Genomic DNA, 16,433 nt, shown 5'->3' with positions numbered 1-16,433 from the left:
ACTTAATAAAGATTTTCACTGTTGCATTGACTACAGGTTTGAAGAGTGTTTATGAAACGTTTGACATAGTAGCAATCCTTCCTCTTATAAACACACACACACACGTACAATACTAATCCACTGAAGCCCTAACAAAAACGTTTATTATTATTTCTTACCAACTACAATTTGAAGGGCAGTGTCCCCTATCACAGGTAACAAGGTACTACAATAACAAAATCATTGACTTTAAGCAGCTCTGTGGCTCACAAAAAGCACACAAAATATAAAAAGCACTTAAATCCTGCATTATTTATTTCATTATTGATTTAGTTATCATTAGTTATTTTTACATTATTTATACATCGAAACATGGTATTAGCATACGAAACAATCCAGGTATACCCCACAGGCCTTTTTGGTATAGTTGTTACTCGGTAATTGGGCTATTTATGTAGGTAGACAAAGCAACAGAACATGTGAAGTGTGATCTTATAAAGAATATACTCATACTCACTGATCTATCCATAAACAATTCAAACAGTTTTCATGGAGTTTTATGAACATGCATGTTTTTTAAAAGCAGGGTTAAAAAGAGGCACGGTGTGTCACAATATCTATTTCCTGTTGACAGATTCTGCATTGTGAAAAATAAAACTCACCCCTAAGTGATGGCCTGGTGTCTGAAGAGGTCACAGAAAAGGTTTTTTTCAATAGGCCTATACACTTAAAAAGAAGGTGCCGATTTTGACTGAATGGTTTATAAACCACATCAATTGACACGGAAGGCTCTGCTGTTTTAATCTTTCTGTTTCCTCGAAGTTACAAGTTTATAATTTTGCTTCTTGGATAATTTATGTAATCTTTTGTGTAGAATTGCTGAGAAAATAGCCAGGATGCTTTATTGACCAGATACAAATGTGATATGAAGAAATAAATATAAAATATTGTTTTACTTAAAATACTTTGTTTTACAGTAACTGAGCCTTCTTCTCACATAACATTTCTAAAATTCTGTTAGAGCTTTTGGAGTCCACCACTTTATTTTTCTAATTTGTTGGAAATAAAATTCTATATTACTGTAATAACTGCACTTATACATTTTTTATTTGCAGGTTTTTAGAATTTTAAAGTTTTACTTAATTAATATTGCATATAGGAATTTATAGTCTGTTATATTTGACCTGTGCTTCTCTCTCCTTTATCTTAAATGTGTGCTCTCACTGTGCGTGTGTGTGTGTGTGTGTGCGTACTTGTCTGTGTACGTGTGTGTGTGCGTGCGCGTCCGTGTGTGTGTGTCTATATCTATGTGTGTTAGTACGTGTGCATATTGTGTATGTGGGTATGTCTGTCTTCTGTGTTTTCACCTTTTTCTTGTTTTTGCAGGTACAACTTTAATTGTTTTGCTTATAGTCAATATGTCTCATGTACAGCTGCTTTGTAACAATGAAAATTGTAAAAAGCGCTATATAAATAAAGTTGAGTTGAGTTCAGTGATCTGTTCATGGAAAGCCAGTGGTTGCCACTGTAACATGAAACACCCTTTGTTATACGCCAAGATTTGCAACTATAGCCCTTTATATAGGTTTTTAATCCCAGAATGTGTCCCGGATCGTTAAATTTTTTTCATTCCACTCTCGTACAACAGGGCCATAGAACATGTTCCCCTACCAGACAGAGCATCAGGCTACTACAGCCGGTATTTTGTAGTTCCCAAAAGGGATGGGGGATTGCGTCCGATCCTAGATCTTCACGGATTAAACCGCTACCTAAAGACGCACAAGTTCAAAATGTTGACAATCAAGGTGATTGTGTCTCAAATTCAGTCATACGACTGGTTCGTAACTATCGATCTCAAAGATGCATACTTTCACATAGAGATCTTGCCACAACACAGGAAATTCCTGAGGTTCGCTTTCGGAGGCGAAGCTTACCAGTATCGGGTTCTTCCATTCGGCCTTGCCTTGTCACCCCGCACATACACAAAATGCATGGATGCAGCTCTGGCTCCTCTGCGACTCCAGGGCTTCCGCATTTTGAATTACATAGACGACTGGCTGGTTTTAGCTCAGTCTCGGGAGCTAGCGCTTCGACATCGGAATGTCGTCCTAGCTCATCTCAAAGCTCTCGGGTTAAGACTCAACGCCACAAAGAGCGTTATCTCCCCTACGCAAAATACAACGTATTTAGGGATAATATGGGACTCGTCCGTGATGCAGGCACAACTGTCTCCAGCACGCGTCGAATCCATCCTGAGCACCCTGAGGAGCATCAGGCTAGGCCAGAAAGTCACTATTCAAGAATTCTAGGTCTCATGGTGGCGGCTTCCACAGTGATACCTCTGGGCCTCCTCCACATGAGACCGTTTCAGTTGTGGCTCAGAGCCAGGGGGTTTCATCCAAGGGCCAACCCCCAGAGGCAGATAAGGGTGATGAGCCAGGGGCTTCGCACCCTTTCTATGTGGTTCAGACCTCGGTTTCTGACTTTAGGTCCCACACTCGGTCCGTGTTGTCGTCGCAAGGTGATAACGACAGACGCTTCCCTCACGGGCTGGGGCGCGGTCTTAGATGGCCGTCCAGCCCAGGGGGTCTGGAGAGGTCAACTTCTCGATTGGCACATCAATTGCCTCGAGATGATGGCTGTATTTCGGGCCCTGAAATACTTCCTCCGGCAGTTACGAGGCTACCATGTCCTAGTGCGGGTGGACAACACTTCAGTAGTCTCGTACATAAATCACCAGGGCGGGCTTCGGTCGCGCCACCTGAACAAACTGGCCCAGCAGATCCTGCCCTGGGCAGAGGGCAAATTCCTGTCCCTCAGAGTGATTCACATCCCGGGGCATATGAATATGGGAGCAGACTTGCTGTCCAGACAAGCTGTGACAAACGGGGAATGGAAACTCCACCCCGAAGTAGTCAAACAAATCTGGGAAAGATTTTACGATTTTCTACGAGGAGTAGGAGTCAGTGACAAAAGTAGGTTTCGCATATAATTCTAATTAGCAGAAAATTTTGCAAGCCAGAAATGAAATTGGAGTATACGTTTTTTACGTTTTGAGCCAATGAATACATTGATATAAAACACTTGGGTGTGCGACAAACGTTTTAGGAGTTATGAGTACAAACGCGTTTGGCATCGCTGTAGCGCCACTTATGGGCCAATTGGGGTCATAATTTGATACCCTCTCCCCAAATTGAGGGCTACCAACAAGTCTCAAGTCTCTACGACTTACGGTTTGGGCTGCACGATCAGTTTTACGGCAGAAAAATATTAATAATAAGAAAAATCTGAGCAAATACAATAGGCTTCACGCTACACGCCGCGAAACCCTAATTAGAGAACTGCAGGTACCGGCCCCAGACCTAGGGGATATCTGTGCCGGCAGCAAGTGATGCACAGGCTTCAGGCACTGTGGATCGGCGAATAAACTGAGAAAGACACAAAGAGACTGAAGTTACGTCCTTTCGTAATGGCAGTCAGTTTATTACTGAACTAATTTCTCCTAACTCCTTTAAGCTCAGAAAATTCACATGTTTGAAGTATTCCCGCTAATGTAGCTTATTGTTGTGTAGCAGATGCGACATACCATAGTGTTTTTATCCACCACTCTCTTGCCATCCCCCTCATAATTTACAGTGAAACCAAAGTGGTCCCAAAAACCAGACCTGTTGATTTTTGGAGGATATTCTATTTCTGGTCAGGTAATCACATTCACGTTACTAGCCATATTGCTATGCGCTGTGGGAATATTTTTCAGATAAAGGTATGATTTAATTATCAATATAATCAATAAGTGTTTTCTTTCATTAAATCATTAAGCTGTGTGCTTTTGTCATGTGCTTTCTATTTTACTCAGTGGAAAGTTACTGTGGCAAACGAAGTGAGACAGGATAAGTGGGGGTTGGAACCATAAATTATCTAAATCAACACACACACACACACAAAGAGTCACACATAAAAGAAATGTTATGAATCAATCCACTGCATATGTTTTAAGTATAATCATGAGTTGTGATGTGTTTTAATGAATCATAGGATTAAGAAACAACGCTACATAATTAAAAGCATTAGATGATTGAGTGTTTTCTTTTTACTAAAAGAATGTTAAGAATGTTGGTACGTTGTCCGGCCACAAGAAACTGTCTCTAGGAGACCACTCCCCAAAAGAAACTGTCCCTAGAGAACATTCCTCAAAACTAGCGACTGACCACAGGATGTATGTTTTGAGAAGATGTTATTTTGCAGGAACTAAGAAAAAGGACAGAGTCAGATAACCTGGTTCACGGTGATTGGTGGAAAGGGAGCAGCACTCCTTAAAAGGCAGAGGAGGAGTCAGAAGATGCGAGCGACGTCACATACTGATTAAATATGGGTGTTTTTGAATAATTTGGGTTGTTGGCTTGTGGTGGAGTGAGGAGATCGTCTGACAACCCAAAGCTTTGCTACTTTTTACATCTGATAATAAACTTCTAATCGATTTTGGAGAACGTCTCTGTACAAATTTTTGAACATGCAGGACTGCCTTAAAAGTCCAACAATACGTACATATATAGGCCTACAGAATAGCATAGATCCTTAACCATATTCCAAATATACTGTAACTGACACCTTTTAAAACAGCGCACAATCACCAGGATAATTACCAAAACTATATTTCATCACAACTGCAACATAATTCATTCAATGTATCCTCCTTATTTACTGCTATTTAACTCATTCACACACACACACTGAAATATGAATGTGCCAAACAACGAAAATGACAAAAGCACAGTAAATACAACACGTGCTTGGGAGGTGAAACTATAAAAGGCCCTTAAACCCATAATAAAACAAGCCTGACATGGGTTCAATATGTAACATGGATAAAACATTTCTTTCAACTAATGAAATACATATCAAACTTATTTGTTCCGTCATTTTTACTCCTCAATGAATTAAAACACATTCTAGATTATGTGTATAGGCGTATTCTCAACTCCCTTACACTCTCTAACTTTACACTTTTATACATTCTCATCTGCATTATAACAATAAATGAACATTTCAAATGAAATATATTCATACCTGAGAATGACACAAAGAGACTGAAGTTACGTCTGTTCGTAATGGCAATCAGTTTATTACTGAACGCACCAACAAGCGGAAGTTAGTCCCTTGCGTCTTCCAAAAGCGCCTGATGCGCCATCTATTGGCGAGGCGGTGTAATGACCCATAATAACTGTTGAAATTAGACCAGTTCTTATTTCTTTCAAAAAAAATGAGGGGGTGTCAAATTTAACTTAAAAAATGGCGTTTTCTCAACCCATTACACTCTTCCCAGTTTTATTGATATGTCTCCGGACATATAGAACTAATCTAACTAGGTTGATACGGTTATCAAGAAAGTTCATTGTAAAGCTGATGCTTTAGGTATGAAGGTGTAATACATTTTTTTAGAATGCCCATACTGCGGGAAAGGGGTAGTGATATGTATCAGGTAGCACAGGGTACGTCTGGACTGGGTAACACACACAGGCATGCATTGCATTTGCTCCTGATCTCCAAGGATGGTATGTAGGTTTACCCAACTGATCATATGTAAACACACCTCTTGGTCTTGGAGCTCTGACCGACCTTCTTAGGGGTATATCTTCCTCAGTTTCATGCTCGTGGACAGGTTCAGGGTTGATCTCATCCTGAGAAGCACCTTCCACTCCTTTAGCTGTAGGTTCTTCAGGGGTCTCCTCAATTGAATTCATATCACGCGGAGTTGGGCCTTCCATTGGTTCAGGTGAAGGGTCTCTTTCTCTTCTCAGACTCATGGGCTGAAATTCTGCTGCCTCTGTTCGGAGTTCATTGTTTTGCACAGGTTCAAGATGTCGTAGGCTAACCATTCTTGTTTCATATACCGGTACGGACCTGGGATTGCACCCAAAGTCTTCACAAGAAGTATCAGAATCTTGCTCTTTTGGTTCTGTGTCTTTGAACTGACTTTTCTGCTTTCTTTTTGATTTCTGGGAGGCAATTGTGTTTGGTTTGTTGCATTCAAGGGGCAAGTCATTTACCGGCAAAAGCAAGTTCCGGTGTAGCACACGAAAAGTTCGGTCACCTGTTTCTGATTGGACTCGATATACAGGTCCATCTCCAACCCTTTCCACAACACGATGAACTTTCCGCTCCCAATATGCTCGGAGTTTGCCAGGTCCACCTCGTTCGGAGAGGTTGCGGACAAGCACATGATCACCAGGGCAAAGAACAGTGCCTCTAACACCTCGATCATAATATCTTTTTCCTTTTGAAGAGCATCTTCTACTATTCTCTGAGGCAATCTTATATGCCTCCTGCATTCTTGAAGCCCATTTCTCTGCATATTCTTGCCTAGTTTGGTTTTGCTGCTCAGGTTCAAGGTCAAAGAGCAAATCAATGGGTAAACGAGGTGTTCTGCCAAAGAGAAGAAAGAACGGTGAGTAACCTGTAGCTTAGTGCCTCGTACAGTTGTAGGCGTGGACTATGTGTGGTAGGTGATCTTTCCACTCTGACTTCTTTTCCTCTGACAGGGTACGGAGCATTTGAAGAAGAGTCCTATTCAGGCGCTCCACAGGATTCCCCTGTGGGTGGTAGGGGGTAGTACGAGAATGATCCATCCCAGCCAGTTGTTCAAGTCTATGGAATAAGCCATTCTCAAACTCCCGGCCTTGATCATGATGGATCTTCTTGGGATACCCGAAGCGTGGAATAAAATCAAAGAAAATCTTCTCTGCTGCTGTTTTCCCCGATTTGTTGCGCGTTGGGTAAGCTTGGGCGTAACGAGTAAAGTGATCCACCAAGACTAGGATATATTCATAGCCGCCTTTACTCGGTTCCAGGTGGAGATAATCAACAGAAAGAAGCTCGAAGGGGGCGCTGGTTGTGATGGAGCCCATAGGTGCTTTCTCTGGAATAGTAGGTCTCTTTTGCGTAATGCACGAGCACTGCCGGATGACATAATTCTCAATTTCACGCTGCATAAAAGGCCAATAAAATCTTTGCCTTGCCAGGTGGATGACTTTGTCAGCACCAACATGTCCCATATCATCATGCAAGTGTTTGAGCACAACTGACTTGAGCGATGATGGCAGAACTAATTGCTTGTACTGTGCTGTCTGCCTGTAGAGAACCTCTTTATCAAGCTTCAGTCGGTTCCATTCACGTAAAAGTTGTTGTGCGCTTAGGTTCATTTGCTTTTTGGTTTCGTCAGTTGGATTCTCACTCTTTTTTTTCAATGCGATTATCTCACAAATTGATTCATCATTTTTCTGTGCAGTTTCAATTTGTTGTCTACTGAACATGGGCGTGCAATTAGGAAGTAAATCATCAGCACAATTCAACTGCAGAGCTGCTACCCATGGCACATCCTCGTCCTTGTCTGCCTTGTTACCCTGCCAAATGGCGGAAACTATTTCAGGAGGCATGGTCTCAAAGTATTCACTAATGTGATCCTGAAGCTGAACAGGGTAACGCGACAGAGTGTCAGCATCTGCATTCGTCTTGCCAGGCCTGTACTTAATTGTAAAATGAAAGTCTGCCAACTCACCCACCCAACGGTGTCCCACAGCATTCAATTTTGCAGTGCTCAAGACAAAAGTAAGGGGGTTGTTGTCTGTGAAAACAGTGAAGGTAGGGGCATAATAGAGGTAATCTCGAAATTTATCACAGATCGCCCACTTCAGTGCAAGAAACTCGAGCTTGCTGGAGTGGAGATGATAATTTTTCTCAGCAGGTGTGAGCGATCTGGATCCATAAGCGATTACCCGAAGTTTACCTCCCTGTTCTTGATATAATACAGCACCCAAACCTTCACCAGATGCATCTGTATGCAAGACAAATGGTAAATTAACATCTGGGTAGGCCAAAATAGGCGAACTCGTCAGCATGTCGACTAGACGAGAGACAATGTTGCTATGTTCAGGGGTCCATTGGATAGGTGTTTTGGATGGCAACTGGCCATCTTTTCTGTTTTTCTTTATGGCACTTTTCTTGCTGGTTTCTTGACTCAACCATGAAGCATTCTCTAGTAATCTGAAGAGGGGACGAGCTATCCTAGAAAAGTCCTGTATAAAAGAACGGTAGTAACCCAAGAAACCAAGCAAAGCTCTCACTTCACCAACAGTTTTGGGTTCCTTCTCCTTCAGTTGCAGAACAGCCTCTAAGTCTTTTGGATCGACTTGAATGCCTTCACTGGTCACTAAACGGCCAACATACCTAATTTGATGTTTGAATAGTTCGCACTTCTTTGGGCGCAACTTAACACCACAATCCCTCAAGCGACAGAACACTCTCTTCAAGTCAGTAACATGATCATGAAATGTTTTTGAAAAGCAGAGTATGTCGTCTAAGTAAGGTGAACAACAGTCATCCCTAAGACCTTCCAGAACGTCTTCCATACACCTCTGAAAGGCCGCTGGTGCATTGGAGAGGCCAAAAGGAAGACGGATCCATTCATAGAGTCCCCAAGGCGTACTAAAAGCTGTAAGGTGTCGGGAGCTTTCCTCAACAAAGCCTTAGTGGTATGCACTGCCTTGGTCAAGAATGGAGAACCACGAATATCCACCAAGGTTATCAAGTAGATCTTGAATGCGGGGAAGAGGATGGCGGTCAGGGAGTGTCTTACTATTTAGGCCCCGGAAGTCTACACAAAGACGTAAACTCATGTCTTTTTTTCTAACACAGACCACCGGGGACGAATAAGGAGATGTAGACTTCCTTATCCATCCATGATTGAGCAGGTTTTGTACATAATCCTTTACCTCTCGAAATAAGGGCTTTGGAATGGAGTTATAGGACTTCTGGACCGGAGTGTCATCAGTAAGGTGGATTTTAAGCTGTAGGTTCGGAATACAACCGATGTCTGCATCATCTTTGGCAAAAACATCTGACTGATCAAATAACATACTTTTTACAATTCCCTGCTCTTCCACCGTGAGATGAGACAGATCAACAGGCGGATGCCATTTATCTTCAACCTTTGAATTACTTAGATTCGAAGTGGGTTCGTCAGTACACAGTTGAGCTGAACACAAGTGGGCCGTGTTGTAAGACATTGGTTCAGAGCTCATGGAGGAATGCTTGACTGGCTTTAGATCGAGTATCTCTTCAAGAGTACCAAGAACTGTTCTCTTGGCAAGATAGATATCATGTTTTGTTGAATTCTGAACTGGGACCCTAATGCGCTTCGAGGAGCCGACAGGAACATCAACTAAGGCTGGGAACAGTTCTAAACCCTCAGGACAATAATGGTCAGGGCTTGGTTGAAACATCATTGTACCTCCACTGTTCCATCCCCTGACTCTACAGCAGACTTCACGAACCTTGCCTGCAGGGATATTAACACCACTCTTGCCAAGACGTACGTTATGTTGTTGTGGCTCTGCAGATGTGACAGCCTGGAGAGTGGAGACTAATGCTTCCACGGCACTGTCACTGACACTTAAAGCTTCCTTAAGTATTTTGGTTACATCAAGATTCTCGTCTCGATCAATGTTACCTTTGACAATCTCTGCAATAACATTGCTTCCTAAAAGTGGGTAGTTACAGTCACAACTGATGAGAAGTGGTACTCTGATTGTCACATGCCCGTGATGCGGGCTACAGATTTGAAGATCAATCTCTGCCCATCCATCAAGGGGAACTTCAGTATTGTTGGCAGCCGAAATCTCAAGAGAGTGGTCAACCAACAAAGATGCAAGTGGCTGTATTTTGATGTGAGGTAACGTTTGCTCAATCCACGGTCTGCCCACCATGGTTACTTGCGCTCCTGAATCAAGCAGCATCTGAACAGGTACACCATCTATGGAACATGATACCATGCATCGCTTACCAATGAGCTGAGCTACTCTTTTTCTTGAGTCTGTCTGTTGTTGTAAGTTTGACTGTGAGTGCTTGGGAATTTCTTGGGGCTCACGGCTTCTTATGATCGCTGGTTGCCCCCCTCCAGTGACCTTTTCCCGTTTCCCGGCGTTTTTCGTTGAAGACAACCAACAGCACGATGTCCTGCCTGTCCACAAACAAAGCAGTGAGTACAGTTTACGTTGTTTCTTTGCACACAATCATTGCATTTACCTCTTGTGTCGGATAGTGGTGGTTGGGAGCGATTAGCAGGTGAACTGGAGTCTTTAATTTTCACCAGTTCAGTGGGGGCAGACAACTGGGCTAGGTGCTTTGTCAGGGAAGAAACTTGAGCAGTTAGTGCTTTGATAGCATCACGGTTTGCTTGCAACTCTGCATCAATTTTTGTCTGGGCATTTTATTCATTTTGAGAAAGCTGAGCTGTGTTTGCTGAAAATGGTCTGTTTTTGCCTACTGCACCAAATCTTTTCAGTCGCCCTTCTTCTTCGGTTGTCGATTTTGTTATTTGTTCCAACAGCAAGTCATCAGTAACCTGCATGTCTGAGAGAAAAGGTTTAAGATCACATCTGACGTAACTGTTTCTCTCATTTAAACCCTGGTATAGTGTGTGAAGAAAAGTGCCCTGTACAAGGTCTTTGTTATAGCTGAAGCCTACACTACGCTGTTGTGACTCAAAAAGAACACGTTGCTTCAAACCCATTATTCTGTACATAAACTGTTGTGGGCTTTCTTTGTCATTTTGTCTGGCACTAGTAAGTTCTTGAAAGAGTTCAGTTACATTTTTGTCTCTAATGTGAGAGTGCAAGATTCTCTTCAACCCATCAATTGTGAGATCATCCTTATTAACCAACATCTCTCTAAATGTACCAGACTTGGTTATCTTAAGGACAGCCCTGATGATTTCAGATTCACTAAACCCCTCCTGTAACCCTTCCTCAATTTGCTTACAAAGACAATTGAAAGACATGTCACAACCTGCATCACAAATTTGACCACCATGTAACTTAAATTCTCTGCGTGGTAACAGAGAAGCTACATCAGTTATTCGCATCACCTGACTGTTTAAGTTTGATGATGGTCTCGGTGCTGTATTAGACATGACTGGCATCGACATGACAGGTACGCAAATGTCCTTAGATGATATCACTCTACGAGCGGTTGAGGTGTCTGTGTCAATGTCCCCGTCTATAGGTGGAGACTGTGTGTGAAGGTGTCCATCTTGATCCGTAGACAAGGCATGTGTGTTTTCAATGGTCGGTGCTTCAACAGGTTGAAGAGTCACAGCGTCATCTGTGTTGGCTGAGCTTGCATCTGGAACTTGGGACAGGTTATCGAGAAAGTCATAAAGGATAAGAAGATGACTCATGCCCTCATCTTCCATAACTTTTAACTTTTCACTTCGTACATGATCAACAATCAGATCGTAGAGTTCTGGTTCACTAAGTTCAAGAACAGTAGAACTCTCTTGACCATCTTCAATGGAATGTGCAACTGTCTGTAATTGACTGATACTCAAAAGTGAAAGTTTCTTTTGGATTTGAAACATCAGCAGGCGTCTTGGAATAGCAGTAGCCATCTTGACTTGTTACCCTTAGCCTCACTCTCTGAATGATGCTGAAAACAGCAGTCTTCCCTGAAGCTTAAGGCACAGGATCGTGATGTCATTCCGTTTACTCCTCAATGAATTAAAACACATTCTAGATTATGTTTACAGGCCTATTCTCAACTCCCTTACACTCCCTAACATTACACTTTTACACATTCTCATCTGCATTAGAACAATAAATGAACATTTCAAATGAAATATATTCATACCTGAGAAAGACACAAAGAGACTGAAGTTACGTCTGTTCGTAATGGCAGTCAGTTTATTACTGAACGCACCAACAAGCGGAAGTTAGTCCCTTGCGTCTTCCAAAAGCGCCTGATGCGCCATCTATTGGCGAGGCGGTGTAATGACCCATAATAACTGTTGAAATTAGACCAGTTCTTATTTCTTTCAAAAAAAATGAGGGGGTGTCAAATTTAACTTAAAAAATGGCGTTTTCTCAACCCATTACACAAGCTAACCTCGTGCGAGCATGTTAAGAACGCTTATTCTGACGTAAGCAACCGTCTCAATCTGTTGCGTATTTAACTGCCCTCTAGTGGTTAACCAACGTAATGTACCTAATATACAGGAGTTTCTTTGTGGTATGCAAATTAAAATGAATTCACTATTTATTATATAAAATAAAAAATGTAGATGTACAATTTAAGGGGGTTACAGTAAAATGTGTTAATATTTGTGTTAACGGAGGCACATTTGAAATGATGGTGTTTCTTTTTCTCCAGGAGATCTATACCGACAGCAGAGACAGATCGCAGATAGTTTTTATCAAGAAGTTGTATTTGTTTTGTAATACTTGTTTAATGCTCACATACTGTGAGATCTTTTTGTATAGTAATTAAAAAATATGAAGCTTTAAGCACGGTTTTGGCTGCCTCTTGTTTTGCTTTTGAATACGAGTCTCGTTCTCACTCCTGTTATAAATGCAAAGGCTCGAAGATATTTATGTATTTTGTAAAAATAATTAATATAACAATTTATTTTATATTAAATTTATATAAATACTGATTTATATTAATATTGTATAATGAAATGAAATGAAATGAAATAAAAATTTAAATTATACTCAACAGTTATTGCTTCGTTGTGAAGATCTTCTGAAAGTTAGCATTTACTTTGAGCATTTTAGTAATTTAGTGACTCGTTGCTTTTATTAAACATCAACATTGGGATTGCAGCATTGTAAAATAGCAGATGTTTGTCATGGTATTTAGGAATAATTTATTAGTCATTGACAGAAAACCTATAAGCAATAAAAAGTGATTTAACAAAATTATCTTGAAGAGGTAAACACTTATCACTGAAAGAGTCCATACGATGGCATTCATTTTAGCTATATGTTATTGAAAGCCATAAGACAAAAAATTATGAGCAGTGTTTCTCTTTGACTGGTTCTTCAGTTAGTAACATAAGGAACATACTAAAATCTTTTGTCAGTTATTGGTGGGTGCTGTGGGGGATTTCTTTGTGTTTGGAACTGCTGATGTTGTTGACTTTGAACGTGGGAAAAAACGCTGGCAGTGAAGCCCCTGTGCAAAGTTTCTCTCCAGCTGCAGTTGCTGTTGTTGCTTTTGCAGATGGTCATTTTGTCTTTGCAGATCTTGATATCTCTGGACCAGCTGTTTCAAGATCTCATTAAGATGCTTGTTCTCCTCATATACTTTCTTTGTATAGTCCATCAGGCATTGAGATGCCTCCTTAGAAAAATGAAGGAAAATATGAATCTATCGCCTCTCTAACTCTTTTGGTTATATAGTGCCTGTAGATTCACTCACCCTGATGGCTGAAGTTCTGAGAGCTTGCAACTTGTCTTTGGCCTCCTGCTCATAATTCTTCTTCTCTTTAAGGAAGTGTGCTTTGACAGCCACCAGAGACTCAGAATGAAAACTTTGCATGACAGTCAGCTCATTCTCCAACTCAGCTGTACGACACATCTGCTGCTTTTGTAAAGTCTATGACACACATACAGGCACAAAGAGCACAGATAAGATTTATGGATTTAAATAAATAATGAAATCCTCTACGGTTTGAAAGTACTGCCATAGTTTCTGTACCTGTTTGCCATCTGAGAAATCAATGAGCTCTGAAAATGAAATTGAAAACATTGCCAAACTGATTTGGCATACTCCTTTGATATCTCTGGATCATGTTCATCAATATTTGAGGGAACTTGACAGGCTGTGAACCCCTTTCCACAATTTATTGCTTAATCCAAGAACATTTTATGACAAAATAAAAAAACAGACCTACATTATATCAATTAAATATTGTTTCTAATTTATGGGCTAGTAGGGCAGAGTTTATTGGAATATAAAAAAGTAGATAATCATAAAACACACAAGGTACAAAAAAGGTAAGTTTATTTCAACCAAATTTGAAGAAGCTAAATAATTATTTTCCCACATTAAATTGTATTAGGCAAAATTAAAAGATTTAAACGGCACTATATGCATATTACTGTTTTATAGGTGCAGCTATGCAGCTTTTATACAAATTAAGAGGGGGGTCCCTGCTCTGTCGTGGCCCGAAAATGGTTGTAGACTCCAAAACATAAAAGAATAAGAGATAAAGCAACCTTTAGGTTTCTCAGGTCTGTAATGTCATCATTTAGTAGAGCCAGTTCATTTTCTTTCTGCATGATTTCCCTCTTCAACTCTGAAAGTACAAAGAACAAACACATTTGCAATAAAAACATATTCACTAGGGCTAGCTAACTGTACTCGGTAATTACGGGTTATTTTAAAACCTGTGGTTTGTGAATGATTTAGTTTGTAATATGTAATCTTACTGTTTATTATACAAAATGATCATCTAAATGTAATCACAAATTTAGCCAAATCACTACATCTTTTGAATTAACACAGACTTGTCTAACCATTGGTCTGTTTCTCATGTTCATCCTGCATTTTCTGTTTCTGTCTCCTCAGCTCTTCCAGCTCCTGGCGGCTCTGATCACTCAGAGTCACTATAGCATTCTGTCTCTTTTCCGCTCTCTTAGACAGATATGAGATGTACTCTTTCTGCAGCGAGTGAGAGAGGGATTGTACATATAAACATTATGCATGTAACACATTTGTTTAATAATTTTCTGAAGGGGTAGATTAAACATGATTTTTGTGAAGTGTTTGTGTCTTTGTAATACTTACACTTTCCATGCGAGTCTTATCTGCCTCATTCTGTAGAAACTCGTTTTCTCTTCGTCTAGAGTTGTGTGTTAAATTGTCAAACACATTTTAAGCTGTCTGATTTGAGTCTTATCATGATATAGCCTACATTACCTTGCTGAAACAATACAAATTATAATGCTTTTAATTAAAAACACCAATATGAACCATGAGCTTTTTACCATTCAAACCATTAGCTACAAAAATACGTTATGTAATGTGTTTTGGTAATTATTCCAGTCAGAGTTGGACAGTACTTAATGGGATACTTCACCCAAAAATGAAAAGTCTGTCATCATTTACTCACCTTCGAGTTGTTCCAAATCTGTATAAATTTCTTAGTTCCGATGAACACAGAGAAAGATATTTGAAAGAATGCTTATAACCAAACAGATCTCGACCCCCATTGACTCCCTTAGTAGGAAAAATTACATTATCATTTTTTTTGTTCTGTTGAACACAAATGAAGACATTTTGAAGAATGTAGTAGAGTCACTTTTGACTACCACTGTATTTTTTCAGAACACAGAAATTTATAAAAGATTTGAAAACAACTCGAAAGGTAAGTAAATGATGACAGACTTTTCATTTTTGGGGAACTATCCCTTTAAGTATTTTTATTTTGCTTGGATTATCAGTGTTTTTATTTAGGAAAATTTTACTTCAATACATGATGAAGCTTTTTTTTATTTTACCTTTAGTACTAAAGCACATTCAAAATATTTTTTAGTAAAAAATAAGTAAGAAAGTAGGCCTATTAGATTTGTAATGTAGGCTACTTATGTAAGGTTGAAAAATAGGCATTTATTTATGAAGTATAGTGAAGTATATAGGCTATATGTTTTAAAATGTAGTGTTTTTTCCAAAGTAAAATATTCTGAAAAAGTACAGACACTTGAGAGTAAAAATACTAAAGTACTTTCAACAAGTTGCTGAAAGGCATATTCTTTTGGTTCTTATGGACGGTGCCACCAACAGCCAACATATTACCAGTAGAGAACCACAATGACCATTTCCATAAAAAAACATTTTTTTTGTAATGGTTTCTATTTATTCAGCAGTGTAGGTATAATATTAAGATTAGACATCGAAATGTGTGTTTTAAGGCTAAAATACAGTACAAGACTTTTGCTCAGATTTTCCCCAGATCTTCAGTCTGGACTTGTTGCAGAAAGTCTGTGCCAGTCTGCAGATTGTATCAGTTAGTGTGATTCTATCTGAAACTTTCAAAAAGTCTGCAAGTGTATGTCTAATTAAAAAAAATCTGTTCAGATTTTAAAAGTCTTGTAGTGTATTCCATCCATTAATTGTTTTATTCTTAAATCATTACAAAGGATACAATTTTTGAACCCTAATCTTCAAAGAGTTTAGGTTGTCAGTAAGTGTCTCGTACCTGTGGGTTAGACAAAGCATATAACGTTATTGAGCAGATAAATGAATATTTAAAGTCTTTCAAGTCTTTGCATCCCCACTTACTCCTTCTGTAACAGCATCTCTCTCTCTGATTGATCCTGCGACTGTTCTGCGCTCTCAGCCGCGGCGTCTACATCCTGCTCGGCCTTTAGCTTTTTGTTTTTTTCCTGAGATGACATCCTGAAACCCGATGGTCGAGACACGTATAAGTATATGCCTAACCCACTTATAACGTCAGGAATGAATCCCACACATTCACTAGTAATGAAAAGCCACCAGGTTCCCACTCGGTTTTGTATCTCTCTTGCAAAACAGCTCGCTCAGTGTAACCAAGACAACCAAGCGTAACATTTGCTGTAGAAGCTAAACGGATTTATTTAACAAAAGTGTAAAAAATAATT

General features: G+C 39.9%; 2 protein-coding genes across 2 annotated transcripts; both read right to left on the bottom strand.

Moving 5' to 3' along the window:
• Window positions 1-8,501: 8,501 nt before the first annotated feature.
• Window positions 8,502-10,859, bottom strand: LOC130547157 (uncharacterized). The gene has a single exon (XM_057322926.1). It carries the CDS (start codon window positions 9,804-9,806, stop codon window positions 8,502-8,504), a length of 1,305 nt encoding a protein of 434 aa, XP_057178909.1. The 5' UTR covers window positions 9,807-10,859.
• A 1,805-nt stretch (window positions 10,860-12,664) lies between these two features.
• ccdc166 (coiled-coil domain containing 166) lies at window positions 12,665-16,321 on the bottom strand. Its single transcript, XM_057344077.1, has 7 exons — window positions 16,096-16,321; window positions 15,959-16,012; window positions 14,602-14,656; window positions 14,331-14,475; window positions 14,031-14,110; window positions 13,231-13,407; window positions 12,665-13,152 (listed from the first exon to the last, which is right to left on the bottom strand). The coding sequence occupies exons 1-7, from the start codon at window positions 16,209-16,211 to the stop codon at window positions 12,889-12,891; spliced, it is 891 nt and encodes a 296-aa protein (XP_057200060.1). The 5' UTR covers window positions 16,212-16,321; the 3' UTR covers window positions 12,665-12,888.
• Between the last annotated feature and the right edge of the window lie 112 nt (window positions 16,322-16,433).

The sequence above is a fragment of the Triplophysa rosa genome, linkage group LG1 (assembly GCF_024868665.1).
Source record: "Triplophysa rosa linkage group LG1, Trosa_1v2, whole genome shotgun sequence".
Taxonomy (NCBI): Eukaryota; Metazoa; Chordata; class Actinopteri; order Cypriniformes; family Nemacheilidae; genus Triplophysa; species Triplophysa rosa.
The sequence above is the reverse complement of the archived record's forward strand: the minus strand, read 5'-3'. Positions and strand labels throughout refer to the sequence as shown.

Excerpts from the sequence above, each read along its gene's own strand:
- LOC130547157 (XM_057322926.1), bottom strand. The coding sequence starts at position 9,806 with ATGGTATCATGTTCCATAGATGGTGTACCTGTTCAGATGCTGCTTGAT.
- ccdc166 (XM_057344077.1), bottom strand. The coding sequence starts at position 16,211 with ATGTCATCTCAGGAAAAAAACAAAAAGCTAAAGGCCGAGCAGGATGTA. Across the intron at positions 14,111-14,330 it reads ACATGAGAAACAGACCAATG|AGTTGAAGAGGGAAATCATG; the intron begins GTTAGACAAGTC and ends TTGTACTTTCAG. Across the intron at positions 13,153-13,230 it reads TCAGAACTTCAGCCATCAGG|GAGGCATCTCAATGCCTGAT; the intron begins GTGAGTGAATCT and ends CATTTTTCTAAG.